This window comes from Hemitrygon akajei, chromosome 20 (assembly GCF_048418815.1).
Source record: "Hemitrygon akajei chromosome 20, sHemAka1.3, whole genome shotgun sequence".
Lineage (NCBI taxonomy): Eukaryota > Metazoa > Chordata > Chondrichthyes > Myliobatiformes > Dasyatidae > Hemitrygon > Hemitrygon akajei.
Genome location: NC_133143.1, coordinates 21437244 through 21463111, shown reverse-complemented (window position 1 = coordinate 21463111; position 25868 = coordinate 21437244). Strand labels below are relative to the sequence as shown.

Here is a 25868-nt window from a genome sequence, read left to right as displayed (position 1 = left end):
GGCATTTGTTATGAGGATAGGTTGAACGAGCTGGGGCTTTTCCTCTTTGGAGAGGAGGAGGATAGCAGGTGACGTGATAGATGTGTACAAGATGATATGAGCGATACTTAAGAGTGGAAAGACAGAGATTTTATTCCCTGGGGCAGAAATGGCTAATACAAGAGGGCACAACATTAAGGTATTTGGAGAAAAGTACCGGGGGTGGGGGGAGGAGGTAGTTGCTTTTTTTTTAAAAAAAAAAGTATAGTAGGGGCATGGAGTACACTGCAAGGGGTGGTGGTACAGGCAGATACATTGGGGACATTTAAGAGACTCAGTTTTAGAAATAAAAAATGGACGGCTATGTGGGAAAGGAAGTTCAGTTTGATCTTTGAATAGGCTAAAAAGTCTGTAATGTATGGATCTTTTTTTTTAGAACAATGACTCCCCTTTAGGACTAATTATTGACTGATAAACTATGCATGCACATTGATTTGCTGCTCTGTTTGCAAAGTGAACTCCCTTTGCAAATTAACTTCTGCTCTGAGTGCATGCCTTTATTTATTTGATATGTAGATGCACAGACAGAGCAGGACCAGCACAACATCGTGGCCTGAAGGGACTATATTGTGTTGTACTGTTCTAATACAGTCCAATCCAGCTAACAGCCTGGTGAACCTTTTCTGCACCCTCTCCCAAGTCTCCACATCATTTCTGTAGTGCAGTGTCCAGAACTGCACACAATATTCAAATCCAGGCATACCAAAGTTCTTTGCAGGCCCAGTACAGTTTCCCAACTTTTATTTAAATGCATTTTCCTGATCAATAAAGGCAAGAATGCAGTGTACTTTTTAAAAAACCAATCTGTCACTTGTGTTGCTACTTTCAGTGCGCTCAGGATCCCAAGATCCCTCCGTACATTAATACTCCTCAGGGTCCTATCTTCACTGTACGTATACTTTTCTCTTGCATAAAATGGCACATCTCAGTCTTATCTAGATTAAAGATCATTAAACTGTTGTGGGACATTTGTAACGACAAGTTGACTGTGTATTTCTCAGTGCAAAAGGAACTAAACTTAAATAATATTTCTAAATTAAAGCCAGGAAGTTGCTTGAAATACTCAAGAAAGGTAGAAACAAAAGTTATAGCATAAACTGGTTCTGCAGGTCCACTGACCCTCATTGTTTCTCTCTATGGAAACTGGCAATCTGAACAATCATTTTTTAAAAAATTGACATTTCAAGCATATGCTGCTGTTGTTTTTCAATGAATCACTATGAAGGCAGATGCTTGCCTATATTTGTACAAGCATCTATTGCAAATATGCAAGGAAACAATATACAAAATGCCCACACTCCCATCATCCCCAATAAGCAAAGTAAACCAGCATATGTAAATAGTATGTAGCATTGTCATTAATCTGCCAAACTCACATCAAATCACAGAATGGCAGCAAGTCACTTAAAGCATGAGGAATCTCATGTGGCTTATAAAGAATAATTAAGAGGCTTTCCTTATAGTAAATTCATAGAAACTAAATTAATGGAAAATCAAGTGCGAACTTTTATTTTAGATATATTTTAACAGTGCAATGTGAACAAAATAAAGGTCTTCATAGGTGAGCAAACCTGATATCACAGTACAGTAATATTTCAGATTCTTTAAGAATATACAATTATCAAAATATAGAAGATTTTACATTATACAATCAGCTCCACTTAATCAGCAGCACCTGCTTATTGATTTCACTGCAGAGGTTTACACAAATTAGACAACATAGTACACATATTACACGACATAGTGGCAGAAGCTTGAATTATAATTTTCAGTACAAGACCCAAAATGGAACTTCATACAATCTCTCAATCTATAGATACCAAACCGTAGCATTCAAATAACAGCTATGGTAATACTTGAGTAAGAAGGACTTGAGGTTGGATACAAACAGGTTCTGCACATTTTGTTTTGAAAGCAATTTGAATGGAAATATTTAAGCCATGATTTAGAAGCATTTAGATATTGCACAAAAATATGAAGGTTATACATTGTTCCCCTTGATCAAACGATAAGTTATTTGGTTTGCATATTGACACAACTACATAGTGCAAATCCACATACATTGGTACCTACCCTGCAGTGCTCCACAGAGCACAGATTCTATACGGCACTCCTGACCAGGGGAAGAAAATTCATAATTTTTATTAAAAAAATAGAATAAAAGAATAATCTTAAGCTTTATCACCTTTACAGTTTATCAGCTGGCTAGTTATAGAACCTTTATAGTCAGGCAGGTTCCAACAGTGAGTGAACCAAGACGTGAAACTTTTAAACATGGTCCCGATACCTTCAATCTTTAAATGTAAACTCCTATTTCTTAACAAGGAATTACAAAACAAAAATGAAACATTAGTCAGGATATGAGGCTAATTAATAAGAAAGGCTATAATTAACCAATCATTGACTCAGCTCCTATGACACAATGTTTTCTTGTCACATCTGTCATGGCGAGAGATTGTTTCTGTCCTGATTGAGCAACATAACAAGCACAATGCATTGCACTGATTGCATATTAGAAATTATGCTCCTCCGTGGCCTCCATGCCATGGGACCTCCTGCAGAGCGATGGAAGAATTTCTTTTTAAGTTCACTGTATTTGGCAGCAAAGTTAGATTGACACGGGCTGAGTAACTCAGAGGTCCAACTCTGAGTTACCATCGCACAAGCAATAGCTGCAGGATCCAATTACAAAGCAACAAGTTCACAAATGCCATTGTAAATTTTGACATCAAGTATTTTATCAATAAGGTTCACACAAAAACCAGGCACAAATCCAGGATAATTTTTGAACAATTGATGGACATTTGAAAAGCAGTTCAACTATGGAATTACAAAATGCTAAAACATTTATGTTCCCACATTCTCATGCAGTAATGTGCACAAGGAAGTGAATATGTCTAGTAGGTAGTAAGCTTTCATAATATGCAACCACAATAGTTAATCCCTCATTCAGTATGCTATTTTGATCAAAGATAATCCCACACTTATATTGTTAATTCCAATTATACACACAGTGTAAGCTAATCATATCCTGGTGAACACAGAATCACTAAACAATTTTCTTACCAACAGCAAACTGCATGAGTCACTTTTACTTCAATCAATTTTAAGGCATTTTCTTTGACCATTTAGAAACAGCCATTAGTTTTCATTGGAATTATTTGGAGTGCAGAAGAGTGAATATACTTGCAGCTACAGGATAAAAATCATAGGGTCCCTTCTCATGCCTTCAAAGAGATGTGAAATCAATTAAGTTCTGCTGCTATTTCCTCATCAGTCTCTTGTGTATCCCAAATATTTATTCAATTTTCCCTTTGAATGTTACAGACTTCTTCCTGGCAGCCTGTTCCAGTTCAGTTATCACTATATGAGAAGGCTTTTTAAGATGCCTCCTGTTCTTTTCAAAGCATTATAACTAGGTAAAAATAGTTAGCTTTGAGATAGTGTAGGATAAACTCGCTGGATAGATTATTGGGGATGAAGAACTAATGCTATGAAGAGAGACTATGAAAGGATGGTATAACCAAAGAGGAGGTAATTTCATGGGGGGGGGGGGTGGTGGAAAAGATTCTAAAGGGAATTGGAGTGGTGGATCACAAATGAGCCATTTCCTAGGCTGGAAAGTGTAGATCCAGGGGTCACATCTCAAAATATGAGGCTGGCCAATAAGGAATGAGATGACAAATACCCAATATCTTCACTCAGTAATGAAATTCTCTGTCCCCGAGCTGTGGACTTTTAGTTACTGAGTATTTTTGAGTTCAGTATCAATATTTGGAATGAAGTAATGGAATCAGAGATCATGTAGTAAAGAGGAAACATGGTACAGAACCAGACATGTATGATGGAAGGCCAAGCATGTTCAAAGTAACCAGCAGCCCATTCCTAGATCCATTTCTCACAACCTGTGGTTGCGGGCTCTTTTGTGCAATAGAATAGTGTTTGCCTTGCTATACTGTCAAAACTCCTCGGGGATTCTGAAATAGCATCAAATCTGTTCTCAACGTTCTCTGCTGCAAGGACACTAGCTCCTCTAATATACTTATTTAAATCCCTCATGGCATATTTTTAAATATTTGCATCCTCTCCAAGAACTTAACATCCTTTCTCACTGTGATACCAAACTTGAACACAATACTCCAGCTGCAAATGTTGTAACGACTTGCCTTTTTTTTTGTAGTCCAGGCCTTTTATTTCTAACATTAAATATCTTGTGCAACTTTAAAAAAAAAATATCCATTTCACTTTATTATGTGCAACATCTTCAAAAATGTGGAATCACAATAATTTAAGAACTTTAGGCTGCCTGGGCATATTACCATTCAACAGCTTTCCTATTAAAATATTTGCCCACAAACTACATATACTGCAATTAAAAAAAATCCAGCTGAATATAAACAGGAACCAAAAGGAGCTATTGTGTTCTTCATAACACTTCAGGGAGCTGAACACAAAGCAAAAGCAAAAGGTTGAGGTAAAATACCAAATACAATACTAACTTTAGTGACACAGAGGTTTGCTATTTGGCTTCTGAATATCCTTTACAGTCACACAAATATATCAATTTATAAGATTAATACACCATACTTGGTAAATATTGCAATCTGAATTGATTTTCACGGACTATTACAAAATAAAACTATTTTGAAAATGCCAATAACTGCAAGATAATATGGTTTAAAAGTGAATGTAGTAGACTAATAATTGAAGTGCAATCCGACCAATTTTGAAAGTACATTTAGCCCATAATTGGAATATTGGAACCAAGGGGGTAGCACCCCCAGGAAACACAGGTAACTTCAGTTTTTTCAAAACTAAAGAATGAAAGTTTCTTTTTTGGGTTCTTCTGCACACTTCAATTTTCCAATCTATATTATTTTAATACTGGTGTTTTACAAAATCATAAAACTTTGGGGTAGTTATTGGTTCTTTTATAGTATTGTTTTATCCATTTCATTTTGGAAATGCTACCAGCTCACCACTTAGCACTTCCTTGTCCCTGATTTTATCAAAAATATTAACTCAAAATAAATGAGCTAGAACTTGCATAAAAGTAGCAGACACAGAGATATAAAACTAACTATCAGCAATATTAATTTCTGGATTCCAAACAATATAACAAGAAACAAATAAATCATTTTTGTTAAGAACAATTTACCATAGTGTATGTTAAATGTTAATATTTGCTCCATCTTAGTGTAATATGCACAGCATACAATTAATATGGATTTAATTACCAAATATGGAAAACACACAAAATTTCAATATTATTCCTTATACCGTTTAAGTCTGGTACATATTATACCTAACTTTCAGACTGTGGAATTTTTTTCCCCAACAAAAATGTTCCTTATTCATTTCACTGATTTCCTATGCTATAATTCCATGTTTACTTTAGAAACAGCAGCACCGCTGCAAAAGTTGTTTCGCTGGTCATTTTGTAATAGAACAGTTGTATAGCACAGTAAGAGCCTGTTAAACTAACCACATTCACACCAACTAGCTTACACTCTTCTGAATGAATTCCATCTTCCAGCACTTAGCCTATAGTACTCTAAACCTATACCATTCAAATTCTTATCTAAACAGCTCTGAAATGCTGTCAATTACTCTGGTTCCCCACTCTTGCTCCGAATGAAAAAAGGCTCCTCTCAGATCTCACTTACACTTTACCCTTCATTTACATCCTCTTGTTTTATTCACCTCTGATAAGGAGAAGATTCTGGTAGCCTATTCTATTTATACCCTACTTAATATTTTACTGCACCACAGTCACATTCCCTCTTAACCTCTGCTCCAGGAAAACCAGAACTATCCTCTCCAGGAACACACACACAAATAGTTCAGGATGAACTCCGAAGGCCAAGCAGAGTCCATGGAGAGGACTATGTTTTGGGCTGGAATCCTTCACCAAGACTAAGTCCTCACAATTACAATGCCCCATTCCAGATTCCGTAAGGCTGTCATAGCCGGGGGTGGTAATGGGGACAAGTTTCCACTACCAATTAATTTCACAACACATGCTGGTAATAATAAACCTGATTCTGATGTTCCCAATGGTGTACGCTTCAAATAGCAACCGAGTCCAGCTCCTGGTCTTCACATGTGGCTTAGCCACTAAGCCCAGTGGGAGTAGTTTCTACTGACAGGAGGAAGGGGCGAAGGCGGGTTACTGGCACCTTAAAACCAGTTGCTTTGGGCAGATGGAGCTCATCAGCCGTGGTTGGCAGCTCAACTAGAAGGAAAACTCTGATCTCAAACCTCCACTGCCTTGCAGCTATACCCACTCATGGGGAAGACTTCAAGAGTAAACCCTCAGGGAAAAATCCGGAGCTGGAGTCCCTAAGGCAGTCCTAGATTGAATTCAATGCTGATTGGCAACTCCTGCGATGCTGCTGGTGCCAAACTGTGTCAGTCTCTGCCATTCCTTTGGGTTCATCAGTTGTGAGGAGAGGGGGAGCTTGCTACATGGGCAATAGCTTCCTCTCCATATTGTACTGCCCAGGCTTACATATCTAGGTAGGTAGGACACAATATCCATGGTCAGCTCAGACCAACAGAGGCCCTAACCTCACCTCATTCCGGAGGATATGCTGGTCGATCTCCAGTGTTATCACATCTTTTCTATAGTGTGACGAACACACCAGAATGCAGTACTTCAGCTGAGATCTGAGCAAGGTTTTTTTTTAAAGTTGGAGAATAATCTGCCTTTCGCATTTGGTGCTCAAACTAATGAATGACGGAATCGATCATGCCTTCTTGGCCACATTATCTATCTTCATTGCCACCTTCACAAATTTTTGGATCCACACACCATGGCTGCTATGGTCCTCAATACTTCCGAGGACCATGTCCTGGCCTCATCAGTACCTCCAAAATGAATCATCTCACATTTATCAGGATTAAACTCCATCTGCCATTTCTCCATCACATTGGTATCACCGACACCACTCTCCACACTGTCAACAGCTCCAAAAATTCTATCATCTGTGAACTTCAAATAAATTAGAATTCAAGGCCCAAGTTGACTCTGGAACTAAGACAAGTACCAATCACATGCTGGAGTCAGCCAAGTACTCACTTAGAAATGGCTCATCAACACTAGTACTGCAATTGCAAATACAATTCCACTCACCTTTTCTCCAGTGACATTCCATTCTTGTTGAACTGGATACAATACCCATTCTCTTTTTTGTTAAGCTTTCCACATTACAATTACAGTGACCATAAGTAAAATGCATCACGTTTTATTTTGGCCATGACTAAAGATTAAGACAAGCTGCTCTAAATCTGCGATTTACTCAACATTACTTTCAACACTGTATTGACAACAAAATTCACCTATGTTTTCTGCAGCACATTTGCACTTTTTAAAATTTCAAAAATATCCAAAAACGTTACTGTCTCAATCTGATCCTGCATTACATTCTGCTTACTCATTTCTTTGGTCCTTTGTAATCTACACTGATTTCCAGTCCCCCTCTTGATTTAAAATCCATTCTTAGCTCCCCCCCACCAAATCTCAGAAATATCCTCTCTCACGCAGTTCCAATTCACTTACATAAATCCATGTCCTTCCTGCTCTACCTTATTCTGCCACTCACACTTCCTTTGCCTCACTGATGGTTTAAGGCTTCAACTATCTGCATTTGCACCAGATTTAAATCTCCACCTTTTTGCTCGATGTTTGAGACCAATCTGAAAACCCATTTCCAACTAAACCTACTTTGTAATTTACTTATCCTCGGCTCAATACCTATTTTTAATTATTCTTCTGTGAACAGCCTCGAGTTATTTATCAATGTTAAATGGTGTTATTTAAGATATATTAATGTGTGTGCTCTTTACCCGTAATGTTTACTTTTAATCAGTATTAGCTCTGATTTTCTCAATCCCTACAAACATTTCACAGTCAGCACATTCATAAAAATTTGGAAGGGCTTAAAATCAGATCCTTTAGTCTCAGGCCATGTCTGCACTAGACCGGATAAATCCGTAACCGAAGCATTTTCTCTTCGTTTTGACTCTCCGTCCACACTGAAACAGCGTTTTCCTCCCCTGAAAACAGAGCTTTTCTAAAATGCACTCCAGAGTGTGTAAATTTGAAAATGGCGATTGGGCAGAGCAGTGTGAACGGGGGTAACCAGAGATTTCTAAAAAACGCTGTCGTGACTTGCTGGAACAACCTAACAATTTCAGAACAGTGAGACTGACACCAGAAGAGTTAGAAATGTACTCATCAGATACTTTGACCTATAACTTCCTGAATAAATAAGTATACTCACTTTGCCGTTTTCTGTCCTTGCTTGTATGAAGGTGGTTTACCTGTTTATGCAAGTACTTCTCTGACAATAGATGTGTAACAGCCTAATGCAACATTGTATGGAAATACAAGATAATTCTGATGAAGACATGCTTTATACATTTAACAAGGTGCTTTATTAATGCAACAGAGTTCGTCAGTTTTTCAATGTTTGTCATCAGCCGGGTCATACTGTCCGTGTCGTTTGCCTCCATATGCTCCAGTATTTGTTTTTTTTAAAGTTTTAAGTCCTCCTGTGCAAGAGCTAACAGCTGTCCGTCGTTTGGCAATTTCCTTTTAAGTTTTTCTAGTCTACAACTGCACAAGCACGGACTTTCACAGCGAGATTCGACACCAAACATGTGTTGCTTGTTTTCTGTAAATGTGTCCTGCGCATGCCCAGTAGGAGATTCATCCAAATAAATACCCGTTTTAATGTGGACGGAGGTATTTTCAAAAACGCTTGGTGTGGACGCCTATCGTTTTTACGCAAAACCAGCGTTTTCAAAATTATCTGGTCTAGTGTGGATGTAGTCTCAGTAACTAGTAGAACTTCCTTTAAAAAAAAGAATGCCCTGATTTCTACTAATAAAATATGTCAAGTTACCTATTTACACAAATTCACAACTTTCATTACGATAAGTGTGAAGAATCTCATAACTCAGAGAAAAATAATTTCAATATGTAAGCCACTTATGAACATCCAACTCCTTGCACGTTGTTCCCTTGTTTGGCAAACCGAGGGTAGTACCACGGAAGGGAAGGGAAAAGAGAGCAAAAACTCCAGGTTACTTCTCCTCTACATGTTTTTAAAGTAAGTGATTACATAGCAGCACTCGAGTTAGCTGGGAGGCTATTCCTTCTTTTCATTTATAGATGATGTTCAGCAAAGCAACTAAAAAAAAAATTGGGGATAAAAATATAAAACTTCCAATAAAATACAAAGACCAGATGATTACATACATTCTGTAAAGGAAATGTAAATGTAGTTGAGAAACTACTTAACTGATGGATAGGTACAGTTGGCCCTCCGAATCTGCGGATTCAACCAACTGCGGATTGAAAATATTCAGGGGAAAAAAATTTCCAGAAAGTTCCAAAAAGCAAAACTTGAATTTGCCATGCGCTGAGCACTACGCTGAATCCATGCGAGTGATGTGTAGGCATACCCTACTGTAGCCTCCCGCCATTTCACAGATCAGTCTCTCTCCAGCACTCGTTGTTTGAGCATTGTTCGCCTCGCGTCCTGTGTTGTGAGCGAGAGGAAGGAATTTAAGGCTAGTAAGGGATGGCTAGCTAGCTATGTAAAGTGCTACAGCCTCAAGAACTTAAAGATCACGGGAGATTCGGCATTGGCTGATGCCGAGGCAGCATCAGTGTTTCCAGAAGAGCTACAATGGTTGCATCTGTACTGAACATGTACAGACTTTTTTTTCTTGTCATTATTCCCTAAACAATACAGTATAACAACTATTTACATAGCATTTACATTGTATTAAGTATTATAAATAATCTAGAGATGATTTAAAGTATACGGGAGGATGTGCGTAGATATGGATTAGATTACTACTCCATTTTATATAAGGGACTTGAGCATCCGTGGATTTTGGTATCTGCAGAGGGTCCAGGAACCAATCCCCCGCGGATACTGAGGGATGACTGTAGTTACATATTTTAAGATAAATAAATACTATTTTAATTGTTAGATCATCAAGGATCTCCACATCACAATGAAGTGGTACTGCAGCTGTTGCCTTCAATGTCAAAGAAACACTTGTTGTTTTGAATATGCCATTCTTGTTGAATAGGTACTTCGGACAGAGATAATGTTTTTCGTCTTAACCACCGCTCCAAACACTGTGCCACCAGGGGGTGGTTGTCAGCTTCAAATTTGTTTGCAAATAAGCCGTCGCTCTGAACCAGCCACTCCAGGTCTCCCAACCCATACACACAGATGCCGCGAACATAATGACCTGAGGGAAACAAAACAGATGAGAAAAAGCATCTTAATTTATACATTGTGTCAGCAGAGGCATTACAATCATACTGCCTTGGTTTAAAAATTAATCGCTATTGATCCCCAACTGAGAAATCCATCACCCATGAGTGATGCACCGGACAGTAGTAAAAAAGGAAGATCTCTATTTTCTGTAAGGTACAATATCATTGCAAGGAATGAGGACTTTTATAAAAGTCCACTGGTCCTGCTCAAAACTCAAGCTCATTGCAAAGCGATACAAGCTTTTCAAATTTCGTTAGACATGCTGATGATGTGTACAAGAGGCTGCTTGAGAGTCAAAGAAAAAGTGTTAGGTTAGAAACAGGAAATGGCTGAATGCCTGTGTTAGAAACTTCATGATATTCCATATTTTAACCCCTGAAAATGTGCATTGCTTTAAGATTAGTATTGACTGCATGCCAACACCAATACGGGTTTACTGTATACTGTTGTTAGTACATCACATCTTTCAAAAATTCATTGTTAGTTAATGACTGTGAAAGCATAAGCAATGTTAAATTATTTAAAATTTCATTCATACTGTGTGGTCCAGCCCTAGCTTCTCCACAGGCCGTGCCAACGGCGCAGAAGAATTGTGTAGCACTTCGAAGGATTAATGGCACCTAACAGCGACTCCTTTGCTTGCATCTTCGGAAACAGCTCTATTTCCATCTTTAATATCTCTATTTTTCCCTTTCAGGGTTCTTTTGAAGACCCTGACCTGGAGTTACACACTGACTACGGTTCTTTGCGGGAATGGGACCCGCTCTCAGGGTTTCACAACTGGCCGTTGTTTGGCACATCAAGGGCTCGGCCTAAGAGCTCAGCTCACCTTCAGAGGGCCGAGATCTCATGGCTCTGGAGACGGGAGGATCGAAGATCAGCGTCTGGGCAGGAGATCGGTGTGTTGTTGGAGATGGAAGATCTAAGGCTGTGTGCCCAGAGACCAGAGATCTTTGGGCACAGAGCTCGGAAAAAATGACGCAACGGACTTTTAACATTGTAATCCAGCAAGTTGTTTGTTATGTCTCTCCTCTTGCTGTGAAACAGAGACACCCCTTTCTCCCTTGAGGGGGAGGGGGTTGAGAGAGGAAGAGTGGGGGAGGGGGGAGAGACTGACCTACCCTGTGGTATGTGGAATGCTGGGAGAACGATTGAACGATGAGGTCTTTGGGGTAACTGCAAGTCTACGTCTTTGCTGTTGAGAGGGAGGGGGGAGAGAGAGGAAGAGTGGGGGTGGGGGGGAGGGAGGGGGAGAGACCGACCTACCCTGTGGTATGTGGAATGCTGGGTGAACGATTGAACAATGAGGTCTTTGGGGTAACTGCAAGTCTACGTCTTTGCTGTTGAGAGGGAGGGGGGAGAGAGAGGAAGAGTGGGGGTGGGGGGTGGGGGGGAGGGAGGGGGAGAGACCGACCTACCCTGTGGTATGTGGAATGCTGGGAGAACGATTGAACGATGAGGTCTTTGGGGTAACTGCAAGTCTACGTCTTTGCTGTTGAGAGGGAGTGGGGAGAGAGAGGAAGAGTGGGGGTGGGGGGGGGAGGGAGGGGGAGAGACCGACCTACCCTGTGGTATGTGGAATGCTGGGTGAACGATTGAACAATGAGGTCTTTGGGGTAACTGCAAGTCTACGTCTTTGCTGTTGCTTTGCTCATACTTAACTGCTCGGTGAAAGGTGCTGAAGCTTTTATTTTGCCGGTGGTGGAAGGGGTGGACTGTTGCTTGCTGCCTCTTACGCACGGGAGGGAACCTGGGGGGGTGGGGGGACTGAGGTTCTAACATTTAACTGTCATTCATTCTTTGGGGGCACTCCTCTTTTTTGTGGGTGGTTGCGAAGAAAAAGTTTTTCAGGATGTATATTGCATACCTTTCTCTAACATTAAATGCACCATTAAAACCTTTGAAACCCTGTATGGCAGTCACCATTACTGACACTGGCTCAATATCCCAGACTCATTCAATTCCATGAGCTTCAAATCTCTAGGTCAATGGCCCAAGAAAGAACATAGAATTGAAAGCAGGTGCAAGCCATATTGCTCCATCATTTCATAAGGTCACATCAGATGTAGGGTATATACAGGATGGTGTATAGAAAAATATTCAGCAACCAGTCTTTAACTCTGAACATAAACACCCATCCAAAGCCCAATTACATTCTTCTGAAACATCTCTATATCATCACAATACACACAAAGAGATCTTATATTTTGGCTCTTTACCCACATCACTGAGAGAGAAGAAACAGTGCCAATTCCTGCACTGCCTCCTCCTAGAAAGCGGTCAATCTATAGTCTATACTAATCCATGTAAGAATATTGCCTCCAATCCTGTTTGCTTGAATTTTGCATAATGACCTTGTGCATCAGATCATCTATGACCCTATGAAACAGCAAAAAGGCCTTGAGGTACCAAGTGGTCTGGTTCTGCTTCTGCTCGTAATTCGTGTCTTTCTTTGTAATTTGTACCTTATCTAACGAAAGTCAGAATGCATCACATCCATGGATTTGCTCTGATCCACTCTGTCAGTTACAGTGCCACAACGTTTTAACAGATCTTTCCAGAGTGCTTTCCTTTCATAAATTAAATTGGAGCTAGAGGTAGTTCCAGTAATAGTAAATTTGATACTACCACATCAGCTACCATCTTGTTCACCAGTGTCTTTTCAGGGAAGGAACTCCACATCCTCTGCCACATGCCACAAGGCTCTCTCATTTGACATTTTGCTCACCTCTCATGTATTGAAAAAATCTCAGCTTCATGACAAACTCAATTGTCATTATTCATGCAATTCGTCACATTCATTTCAATGGGTTTGGTTAATGATCATGGCAAAATGTAGTCTCCTGTTGCAGTCTGGCAGTTAACACTAAATATAACATTCATGTTTTCCAGATGTCGGTGTGTGCATGTGCTAGAATCTGAAGTTGAAACACATCTTATTAAAATAAGATGCAATAAGCTTATCTGAAGGTAGGCAAATCTACAAACTTCTTCATTAAATCGTTATTTGTGAAGCTTGTTTCAACAAGCTCTCTTTACACATGAAGATAGATACTTGTGTTGGAGGAGCGCCACCTAGTGATGAGGTAAAATACTCTGTGGCCACCTTATGAGGTACCTCCTGTACCAAATAAAGTGGCCACTGAGCTTATGCTCATGGTCTTCTGCTGCTGTAGTCCATCCACGTCAAGGTTCCATTCAGGTGTCCTCCTGCACACCACACTGTTGTAACATTCTGATGTTTGGTCTGAACAACTTGGCCATGTCTGTATGCTTTTAAGTACTGAGTTGCTGCCACATGACTGGCTGATCAGTTATTTGAATGAACAAGCAGATATACTTAATAAAGGGGTCACTGAGTGTATATGGTGCCTCAGATTTCCATGCGAATTGCAATGGCTCCCACTGAACAAGCAGGTGTATAGGTGTACCTAATGTAGTGGCCACTATATATTATCTGGGTACTATGTGTAGTGAGGGAGAGAAACCTTTTGTGTGGAAGAGAATGTCATCCTATATTAAATCAAAAGTGTGTATTGTCACGCAGGTGAGAAACTGCTAGAAAATCCAGCAGTCTAATGAACAAGGAGGCAGTTAAACAAGAGAGAGAGGACTCTGACTTGGTTTTGATAACTTAATTGTGACTTTGAGAGAGAGAGTACAGCGCCAGTTGAGACACGAGCTGGGAAGTCACCATGGTAACAGCCCAGAGCGGTTGAGCTAATGGACGGTTGGAATTTTGAATGGATTATAAAAAGTTGAGGCTTTTGGTCTGATAACGGCAGAGGAGACACACCATGGGAGAATTGCGGAAGCTACCCGAGAAACTACTGGTGGAGTTTAAGACCACCACGGGGGTGGAGGCCACGGACCGATTAATTTCGACCTGTGATTACCAGTGTGGGTAAGAGCTTGCCTGTGGGGGTCTGCTGGTGGTGAACCCGTGCCGTGGGTTAGTAGACCGTTCCCTAGATGGACAGAGCCCCTTCTGTGTCTGTGTGGGGTTCACACGAAGTGACTCTAAAGACTTCGGAAGCAAGAACAACTAAAGCTGCCAACTTAAACATCAACTCAATTAACTCTCTCTCTCTCTCTCTCTCTCTCTCTCCATCAATTCAACTCGACACAACACAAAGTGAACTGAACTGCTTAAACTTACCTGACACTGTAAGACTGATATCTACCTCCGGGACTATTATTTTTGTATCCACACACACATTTACGGAGATGGAGATAGATATATATATAAAAAATAGTTTATAAACGGTATCATATTATCCGGTTTTAATGATAGTAATTCATAGTAGTAATAAATATAGTCTTAATTTATGGTAAACCAGACTCCAGGTGTGTTCCATTTCGGCTGGTCCTTTTCAACTTGTCACGTGATTCGTGACAAAATTGGGGTCTGCGTCCGGGTTCTGAACAAATTTGGTTGGAGCCAATTTTCAAAATTGTAGGGGCTTGTCTTAATTGGGGAAATCCCTTGTAATTAATCTGTGTGTGGAAAACAGCAGAAATGCAGGCTATTGAATTTATAGAGAACCCTACTCTGGTTTTTGAGGACAGCCAGAAAGGAAATTCTATGTGACATTGCTAAAAAATGGAAACATACAGAGGAGTATGACAAAGGCAGGAATTCGGAGGAAAATAGCTGAATATTGTGTTGGGAAAGAGTTATTTGAGGAGGAATCGCTACAGCAGTTTCCGATAGGTGATGAGGAGACCCTGTTATGACTAGAACAATTAAGAATGGAGACACTTAAGTTTGAGGCTGCAGAGGCAAAGAAACAGAGGGAGTTTGAGAGACTGCCAAAGACTGCAAGTGGCCACCTATACTTGTTAACCATTATGTGCAATACCCCTCAGGAACCTAAAGGCTAAAACAGTGGTGAAGGCACTTATTAAGTTCTTCACCTTAGTGGGTCTGCCCAAGGAGATACAATCGTATCAGGGCAGTAATTTTACATCAGGTGTATTTCAACAGATGGTTACGGAACTGAGAGCAAAACAAATTTTGTCCACGGCATACCATCCCCAATCCCAGGGAGCGATAGAGAGGTTTCATTCTACCCTCAAAACCATGATTAAAATGTGCTGTATGGAAAACGAAAAACACTGGAATGAGAGCATACCTTTACTCCTATTTGCAATAAGAGATTCGATCCAGGAATCATTGGGGTTCAGTCTGTTTGAACTTGTGTTCGGTCATAGGCCTCGAGGACCCTTGACCTTACTGACAGAGCAATGGTCTCAGAAGGAAGTGCAAATTGGGTTATTGGATTATGTCTTAGAGTTTTGAGACAGGCTGAGCAGGGCTTGTGACCTTACGAAACAAAATCTCCACGACTCCCAGGCTGATATGAAGCGCTGGTATGACAGGCAGGCGAGGGAGCAAAGCTATGAGGTTGGAGATAAGGTTTTGGTTTTGTTTCCCTTGGAGAATAACCCTCTCCAGGCTCAATTTAGTGGACCTTACGAAATAATGAGGAAAATTGATGAGCTGAACTATGTTATCAGGACACCTGGAAGAAGGAAGGCCACTCAATTAGTGCATGTGAACCTAATCAAACCTTATTTTGACTCTTAATCCGTATCAGTTGGGGTCACGACCAAACAAGACCCAGCTGCAAAGACTAGCTCAGAGATAACAGGGGAGTGTAATGAGCAGTGTCTGGTTTCAGCTCAATTCAAGAATGCTAGTGTTTTGGAGAACATGGACAGTAAAATTAACCACCTGGAACTGAAGCAACAACAACAGATAAAGGAGCAAATTGGCAAACATTCTGATCTATTCCCAGATACACTGAGGCAGTGTAGTATCGCTACACATGATGTCATTGTGGGGCAGGCTGATCCAGTGAAACAGCACCCCTACAGGATGAATTTAGAACATAGTAAAGTAGTGGAACAGGAAATCGAATATATGTTGGCCAATGGTATTATCAGGCCATCGACCTCTGCGTGGGCTTCCCCGTGCGTGATAATTCCCAAGCCCGATGGGACAATGAGATTTTGCACAGATTATAGAAAGGTCAATGTAATAACCAAAACAGATACATACCCTATTCCCAGAATAGATGACTGCATCGATAGGGTGGGGAAGGCTAAGTACCTAACAAAAATTGACCTGCTAAAAGGGTACTGGTGCGTTCCCTTAACTGATAGGGCTCGAGAGATATTGGCATTTGTCACCCCTTCAAGGTTGTACGAGTATAATGTGATGCCTTTCAGGATGAAAAATGCCCCTGGGACATTCCAACGTATAATAAACTCTGTGATTCAAGGCTTGAAGAATACTGGGGCATATACTGACGATTTAGTAGTATGGAACGACATGTGGGAGGAACACATTGTAACAGTAGAGAAATTATTTGACCGGCTCTCTAAAGCTAATCTGACAGTGAACCTTGCCAAGAGTGAGTTTGGTCATGCCAGGGTCACATATCTTGGTTACGTGATGGGTCAGGGTCACCTGGCTCCTGTGAAAGGGGAAGTTCAGGCTATCGCTGATGTACCCATTCCAACGGGTAAGAGAGCGTTGAGAAGGTTTTTAGGTATGGTGGGGTATTATCGAAAATCTTGCAAGAACTTTGCGGATATTGTCCTTCCACTGAAAACTGTTGAGAAAGAGTGAACGATTTGTGTGGGATGAGCGTTGCCAAAAGGCGTTCGAAAGGTTAAAGGGTATCTTGTGTCACCATCCGGTGCTAAAGCTACCGGACTTCACAAAGCCGTTCTCCCTAGCGACGGACGCTAGCGATGAAGCTGCAGGGGTGGTGCTATTACAGGGGGGGAGATGATGGTATTGAACATCCAGTGGCATACTTTTCCAAAAAATGTAATGTGCACCAGAAAAATTACTCGACAATAGAAAAAGAATTGCCGTCCCTCATTTTTGCATTACAACATTTCGAGGTTTATGTCAGTGCCGCACAAAAGCCGTTAGTGATGTACACTGACCACAACCCTTTAGTGTTTTTAGATAAGATTAAAGAGCGAAATTGGCGTTTATTAAACTGGAGCCTGTGTTTATAGCAGTTTGATATTGAGATTAGACACTTAAGGGGTACGGACAATGTCATTGCAGATTGCCTATCCCGCTCTTAAAAAAAATGCTGATGTTTTGATAACGCTTAATTGTGACTTTGAGAGAGAGTACAGCGCCAGTTGAGACACGAGCTGGGAAGTCACCATGGTAACAGCCCAGAGCGGTTGAGCTAACGGACGGTTGGAATTTCGAATGGATTATAAAAAGTTGAGGCTGTTGGTCTGATAACAGCAGAGGAGACACGACACGGGAGAATTGCGGAAGCTACCCAAGAAACCAGAGGTGGAGTTTAAGACCACCACGGGGGTGGAGGCCACGGACCGATTAATTTTGACCTGAGATTACCAGTGTGGGTAAGAGCTTGCCTGTGGGGGTCTGCTGGTGGTGAACCCGTGCCGTGGGTTAGTAGACCATTCCCTAGAAGGGACTCTGTTCATCTGCATCTGTGTGGGGTTCACACGAAGTGACTCTAAAGACTTTGGAAGCAAGAACAACTAAAGCTGCCAACTTAAACCAACTCAATTAACTCTCTCTCTCTCTCTCTCCATCAATTCAACTCCACGCAACACAAAGTGAACTGAACTGCTAACCTTCCCTGACACCATAAGACTGATATCTACCTCCGGGACTATTATCTTTGTATCCACACACACACATTTACGAAGATTTTTTTAATATATAAATAAAAATAAAATAGTTTATAACCTGTATCGTATTATCTGGTTTTAATGTTATTAATTTGAGTAGTAATAAATATAGCCTTAATTTATGGTAAACCAGACTCCAGGTGTGTTCCATTTCTGCTGGTCCTTTTCAGCTTGTCACAGGATTCGTGACATTATACAAAAAGCATGATTTTGAAAGTGGATGATATTCAAAGGGTGCCATTTCACACAAGTCACTGAATATTATTGCCCTAATTCAATAGTTCCATTTACTGTAATATCAGAGAATGTATACAATAAACAACCTGAAATTCATGTTCTATGCAGACATCCACCAAAACTGAAGGGTACTCCAAAGAATGAGTGACAGTGAATGCGTAACAAGCCCCAAACCCCCCTCCAAACAGCAACAAAGCATCAACCCTCCCACTCCCCGCTTACTCTCCACTCACTAAGCAAGCAACAGTAATGCACCCCCCCCCAGAAAGACTATGATCTGTAGTACAACAAAGACTAATTGCTCATCCGATAAGTCAACATACCACAGGTTCTCTTTCTCCCTAATAAAGGGGCAGAGAGGTGTCACACAGTGGGACAGGAGATTAACACAATTAAAAAAAACACTCACTGATTTATGGTGTTAAAAGTCTGCACCCCCCCCCCCCCCCCCGAGTACTTCGACTCAAGAATCAACAACAAACTCTCCCCCACCAATTCAGCAAACTATGGTATGCTGCTATAATAGAACAGTAAAGATGTTGTACTACATTTATATAAGATCCTGGTAGGAACACACCTGGAATATTGTGCATAGGCCTAGTCTCTGAAGGAAAATGCTTGCAATCGTGCCAGTTCAACAGAGATTCATCAGACTGATTATAGGGTTTGCAGAAATTGGTCTATGACAAAAGATTAAGCATAACAGGCCTATACTCTTTAGCGATTTGAACACTTAAGGGATGATCTTTTTGAAATTTTTTAATGGGACTTAACATAATAGTTGCAGGTGGATTAACCACAGGTTTGTCACTCATCAATAAGAGAGATAGAATGGTAGATGCAAAGTGTGATTGCTGGAGGTGCATTATGGGTTATAAATGCATCCTAGACTTGCCACTAAATGTTGTGACTTACTAGTAGTTTGGAGCTATAGTTATAACAGGTCTTTTTTTTCAGATGATCCAAGAGGAAGGATGGAAAAGCCTCCCCAAGGAAACTGAGTACTTTTTAAGAACAAAGTTAACAGTAGGCGATTAAATTGATTTCTAATTGTTTCTCACTGAAACCTGCCATTCATCATGGGACATCCTGATAGTGTGTAATTGTAAAGAAACAACAGATGTACATTAATCCTGATCTAACTACATTGAAACCCCAAGGACAAGACCAGGTACAAGGTCCAGACTGGCAAGCAACACTCATAACATGCTGGAGGACCTCAGCAGTCCAGGCAGCATCTATAGAAAAGAGTACAGTCGACGTTTCGAGCTGACACCCTTCAGCGGGACTGGAGAAAAAAAGACGAGTAGAGTTAAAAGGTTAAAATGTGGCCGTGAGAGTGAGAAACACAACATGATAGGTGAAACTGGAAGGGGGAGGGGTGAAGCAAAGAGTTGGGAAGTTGATTGGTGAATTAGCTACAGGGCTGGAGAAGGGGGAACTTAATAGGAGAGGATTCTTTTCCATAGACACTGCCTGGCCTGCTGAGTTCCTCCAGCATTTTGTGTTGCTTGGATTTTCAGAATCTGCAGATTTTCTCTTATTTGTGTCCAGACTGGCTATCCTGTCACTAAACACATAATTAAAGGCACATTTGTTCTTTCAATATTTGGAGTGTTTGTGTATCCAGAGGCCACCCAAGTCAAAAGGCGAAAGAAAAAGATTCTGCAGACACTGGAAATCTTGAGCAACATACAAAATGCTGGAGGCAATTAATAGATCAGGTACCATCTATAGAGGGAAATGAACAGTCGACATTTTGTGTCAAAACTGGCAAGGAGGGGAAGAAGCCAGAATACAGAGATGGAAGAGAGGAGAAGCACAAGCTAGCAGATAATAGGCGAGTCCAGGTGAGAGGGGAAAGAGTTGTGGGTGGGAGAAGGGGAAAGAGTTGTGGGTGGGAGAAGGGGAAAGAGTTGTGGGTGGGAGAAGGGGAAAGAGTTGTGGGTGGGAGAAGGGAAAGAGTTGTGGGTGGGAGAAGGGGAAAGAGTTGTGGGTGGGAGAAGGGGAAATGAAAGGGAATGATGCAAGAAGCTAGGAGGTGACAGGTGGAAGAGGCAAGGGACTAGAGAAGAAAGAATAACATAAGAAAAGACCATGGAATAAAGGAAAGGAGGTGGGGAATCAGAGGAAGGAAATGGGTAGATTCTAAGGGCAGGGAAAAGGAAGATAAGGGGTATAGGTGGTCACAGGAATTAAGTAGAACAAAGGGGAGGGATGGAAGGAAAACAGAGAGGAGTAGTTCCTGGAAGTCAGAGAAATTGGTGCTTATGCTGTCAGGTTGGAGATTACCAAGACAGATATGTGTCTGGGCTCGATGGGGCCGTGGACAGTGCGAGAATGGAAGAGAAATTGAAATGGGTGGCTAACAGCAGATCCTGCCTGTTGTGGTGGAAGGATGGAAGGTGAATAACAAAATAGCCTCCCAATCTGTGTCAGCTCTCACTGAAGTCTGTCCACAGCCTACTGTCATGTTGCGGGCAAATGCAAGTTGGAGGAACAACAGCTCATATTCTGCCTTGATAGTCTCTAACCTGACGGTATCAACATTGACTTTGTAACCACTCCACTTTGTTTTCCTTCATTTAGTGCTTCTCTACTGCTCTGATGACCTGCCTATCTCCTTCTTCTAATTCCCCATCTCTTTCCCTTTATTCCATAGTCCACCCTCCACTCTTATGATATTCCTTCTGAATTGCCATGTTGCCAAACTTAATCTTTACCAGGTCAAACTCCTGAATCTCCTCACATAAGTGTTCTGCAAGTACTACAAAGATTTAAGAAGATAGTGGAAATTACATTCAAGGATGGGCAACAAATTTCAGCATTGTCAGTAATAATTTCAAAAAAAAATTAAAAATTATATGTTCCATGTAGCAAAACATTATTGAAAATAGTTTCAGAATGAGTACAGGTTTTCAGTGAAGTCTGTGAATCCATACTAGACCATAAGACTTAGGAGTAAAATTAGACCATTCAGCCCACCAAGTTTTCTCTGCCAGTCCATCATGGGTGGATTCATTTTCCCTCGCAACCACATTCACTTGCCTTATTCCTGTTACCCTTAACGATCTTACGAAGGAAAAAACTACCAATCCCCGATTTAAATATACCCAATGACTTGGCCTCCACAACTGTTCATGGCAATGAAGAGTGGTATATACTGTGAATTTGATCAACCTAATTCTGCTTGTCTTTCCAGTTATATTTTTAAATTAATAACATAAAGATGATAAAACCAAGTTTTCCTATTACGTTGCTGTTGGCAGGTATGTTTGGACACTGACCTCATCATTTGCTCTGAGTACGTGTGGCAGAAGGAACAGGAACATTTTCATGGTGAAAACTCTAGTGCCATATCAAGTAAAATTTGAACTGAGGCAAACATTCAAAGGTGGTCAAAATGGAGCTTGGTTGTGGTGGGGCGGGAGCCAAGGAGAAGGAATTCTTTTAAGCTACCATCTGTAGGTGACGTGCTTGAGATAGACCTGAAGAAGGTGATGGGTTTGGCATTCAAAGGCACCTCCTCCACTATTTTCACTTGCACCATCTTTAGTTCGGATATTGTTTTAATGTTATTGATGAAATTGCATGTTCTTCTGTAAATTAATTTCATAGTTTTAACATTTCCAATTGGATTTGTCACGACCAATCTCTACTCCATTGCTCGTTGTACTGGCAGCAAACTTTTCACTGTCGCTTGTTAGTGTGTTTTCCCAATGCATCTACCAATCTAGGAGTAGGTTAGGTGAAGAGAAGATTAACCTCCTTTCTCATGAACAATGAGGAGGATTAGCCTGACAATAAGAGACAAAAAAAAACTTGCAAAACTGTGCAAGCACCCATTTAGAATCCCTTTTCAGAGGAGACAGCTGCTGGAGCAAATTCTCCAGGAGTTAGTTTGTTTCCTCCAGATTTCAACACCTGCAGTTTCTCATGTCTCCTCATTCCTTATTAGTTTCAGCAGTAGTGTGCTTCTGATTGCCATGGGCAAACTGGTGATATGCCATCTCACTGTTACCCATTTAACATCAGCTATGCGAGCAATGACTAGAATTTTAAAATTAACATGTTATGAATGGGTCCTTGTTCCAAATCACGAGGACCCACTATGAATTTCCTGCAACCTTTCTCAAAATACAACTGGTAGGCAGTCAGCCTTAGTTAACAAAAATATAAAATGTTTCCCTTACAGGATTCAAAATTTGCCAACCTTACTGACCCACTGCAAGAAACCTTGGATCAAAAAAGTTATTCTCCAACATTTTTTGGAAGAATAAGGGCCCACTACAATGTATGAACTATGGTAATACCTTATCCAAATCTTACAAAGGAGATCCCCGTGTTTAACCTACAGTGCAAAACTTCCCAAATCCCATTTCTTCATAATAACTTGTTATGTGCCAAATGCAGGCAAATGGGACCAGCTTGAACGGGGAAACCTTCATCAGCATGAGTCAATTGCGCCATACTTTATGCTGTGCCATTGCAATATTCTGCTACAACGGTCCTCATAGAGCACAAAGTAAACAGTCCTTATCCGTAGCACACATGTTCAAGATTATATTGTCATTTCCAATACACAAGTGCAAAGGAAAAACAAAATGATTATTACTCCAGATCTGATGCAGCATAAAAAACCCAATCAAATAAGAAACACAATAATAATAAAAAAAACATTAAATATATACAATAGCTGATACACATTGACTGTATGTCCATACAGTGATGTTAGGCACAGGAATGTCTGTATGTAAGGTGACTGCCAGCAAATGATAAAGTGGTGGTGATTGGGGGTGTGGAGGGTGGGTTAGTGGGTAGAGGTGTTCATTAGCCTTTCTGCTTGTGTAACTGCTTTTGAGTCTTGTGGTACTGGTATAGATGCTACGTAGCCTCCTCCCTGATGGGATGAGTAGTGTGGGTGGGATCCTTCATGATATTACTGGCCTATTTTTGTATGTACAGTATGTCTTTGATGGCAGGTAGGCTGGTGCCAGTGCTGTATTGGGCAGTTTGACTATCATGGTAGAACCTTCCAGTCTGATGCAGTGGAGTTTCCGTATCACGCAGTGATGCAGATTTTTAGGATGCTCTCTGTTGTACATGTGTAGCAGGACATGAGTATAGAGTCCAGCTCTCTTCAGCCTCCTCAGAAAGCAGAGGTGTTTATGAGCTTTCCTGTATGTGCTCTGGGACCACCAGAGGTTGTGCAAGAAGTGCACTCCCAAGAGTTTGAAACTGCTCACAGTTTCCACTGCTGTGCCTCTGATGTAAAGAGAGGGTGTGAATGGGGCAAGTTCTTCTGAAGTTGACACATATTTCCTTTCAATATGCAAGTAGATTGGGAAAATCAAGTTGGTGCTGGATCCCAAGAGAGGGAATTTGTAGAATACCTACAAGATGGCTTTTTAGAGTACCTTGTGGTTGAGCCCACTAGGGGAAAGGCAGTTCTGGATTGGGTGTTGTTTAATGAACCAGATTTGATTAGGGAGCTTAAAGTAAAGGAACCATTAGCAGACAGTGATCGTAATATGATAGAATTCACTCAGCGGCCAGAGAGTGAAGAGAATGTCAGACGTATCAGTATTATAGTGGAGTAAGGGAATTACAGAGGCATGAAAGAGGAGTTGACCAAAGTTGATTGGAAGAGGACACTAGCAGGGATGACAGCAAAACGGCAATGGCTGGAGTTTCTGGGGGCAATTCGGAAGGCACGGGATAGATACATCCCAAAGATGAAATAGTATTCTAAAGGGAGGATGAGGCAATTGAGACTGACAAGGGAAATCAAAGGCAACATAAAAGCAAAGCAGAGGGCAAACAATACAGCAAAAATTAGTGGGAAGGTAGAGGATTGATAAACATTTAAAAACCAACAGAAGGCAACTAAAAAAAACACTAAGGAGTGAAAAGATGAAATATGAAGGCAAGCTAGACAACAATATCAAAGAGGATACCAAAAGCTTTTCAGATATATAAAAGAGTAAAAGAGAGGCAAGAGTACATATTGACAGGAAAATCTGCAGATGCTGGAAATCTAAACAACACACACAAAATGCTTGAGGAACACAGCAGACCAGGTAGCATCTATGGAAAAAGAGTGAACAGTCAACATTCCAGGCCAAGAAGTAATGAGATGTTTTGGACCAGAACTAATGAGATGTCCTCCTTCAAAGAAAGGAGCTCTTCTTCCTCTACCATCAACGCTGCCCTCACCCACATCTCTTCCATTTCGTGCACATCTACCCTCAGCCCATTCTCCTGTCACTCCACCAGCGATAGGGTTCCTCTTGTCCTCATCTGCCACCCCAGTAGCCTCCATGTCCAGCACATAATTCTCCGTAACTTCTGCCATCTCCAGCGGAATCCCACTACCAAGCACATTTCTCTGCCCACCACTTTCTGCAGAGATCTCTCCCCCGACGCGACTCCCTTGTCCATTCATCCCTCCCAGTACTTACCCTTGCAAGCTGAGTAAGTGCCACACTTGCTCCTATACCTCCGTCCTCACTACTATTCAGTGACCTAAACAGTCCTTCCACCTGAGGCGATGCTTCATCTGTGAGTTTGTTGGGGTCATCCACTGTATCTGTTGCTCCTGGTGTGGCCCCCTGTATATCGCTGAGACATGATGTAGATTGGGAGACCACTTTGAGCCCCTACACTCTGTCCACCAGAAAAAGTGGAATCTCCCAGTGGCCACCCACTTCAACTCTACTTCCCATTCCAACATGCCAGTCCATGGCCTCCTCGATTGTCATGATGAGGCCACATTCAGGTTGGATGAGTAACACCTAGTATTCCGACTGGGTAGCCTCTAACCTGAAGCATGAACATCAATTTCTCAAACGTACGGTAACGTGCCCGCCCCCTCACCAGTCCCCATTCCCATTTCCCTCTCTCACCTTATCCCCTTACCTGGCCATCACCTCCCTCTGGTGCTCCTGCCTATTCCCTTTCTTCCTTGGCCTTCTGTCCTCTCCTGTCAGATTCCCCCTTCTCCAGCCCTGTATCTCTTTCACCCATCAGCTTCCCAGCTCTTTACTTCACTCTTTCCCCTCTGTCGATTTCACCTATCACCTTGTATTTCTTCCTCTCCCCCGCCACCATGTTGCTCTAACATCTGTTTTCCCCAGTCCTGATGAGATGTCAACAGTTTACTCTTTTCCATAGATGAGGCCTAGCTCGCTGAGCTCCCCCAGTTTTGTGTGTTAAGAGTGGAAATCGGACTGCTGGAAAACTGCACTGGAGAGGTAGTAATGGGGGGGGGGTAAGAAATGGCAGACAAACAACAAGTATTTTGTATCAGTATCCCAGAAATACGAGAGTGTCAGGAGGCAGAAGTGAGAGCATTTGCTAATACGAAGAAGTAGTTTGTGAAAATAAAAGGTCTGAAGGTAGATAAGTCTCCCGGACCAGATGGTGCACACCCCTGGGTTCTGAAAGAGGTAGCTTAAGAGTTTGTGGATGCATAAGTAATGATGTTTCAATAATCACTGGATTCTGAAATGGTTCCAGAGGACTGGGAAATTGCTAACGTCATTCCATTCTTTAAGCAAGGAAGGAAACTGAATAAAGGAAATTATCGGC

The 25868-nt window shown here is 41.3% G+C and overlaps 1 protein-coding gene across 2 annotated transcripts in view; it reads right to left on the bottom strand.

Annotated features, from left to right (window-relative positions):
- Positions 1-25868, bottom strand: part of LOC140713635 (N-acetyllactosaminide beta-1,6-N-acetylglucosaminyl-transferase-like) — a 66505-nt gene that overhangs the window by 12560 nt on the left and 28077 nt on the right. The window contains exon 3 of one of the 2 annotated variants that reach the window (XM_073023998.1): positions 1522-10314. The exons of the other annotated variant lie outside the window; for it this stretch is intronic. Within the exon in view, the coding sequence (XP_072880099.1) occupies positions 10067-10314 (248 nt within the window). The 3' untranslated portion in view covers positions 1522-10066. Of the gene's footprint in view, positions 1-1521; positions 10315-25868 lie in introns of those variants that run through there. 2 annotated transcript variants of the gene reach the window in all.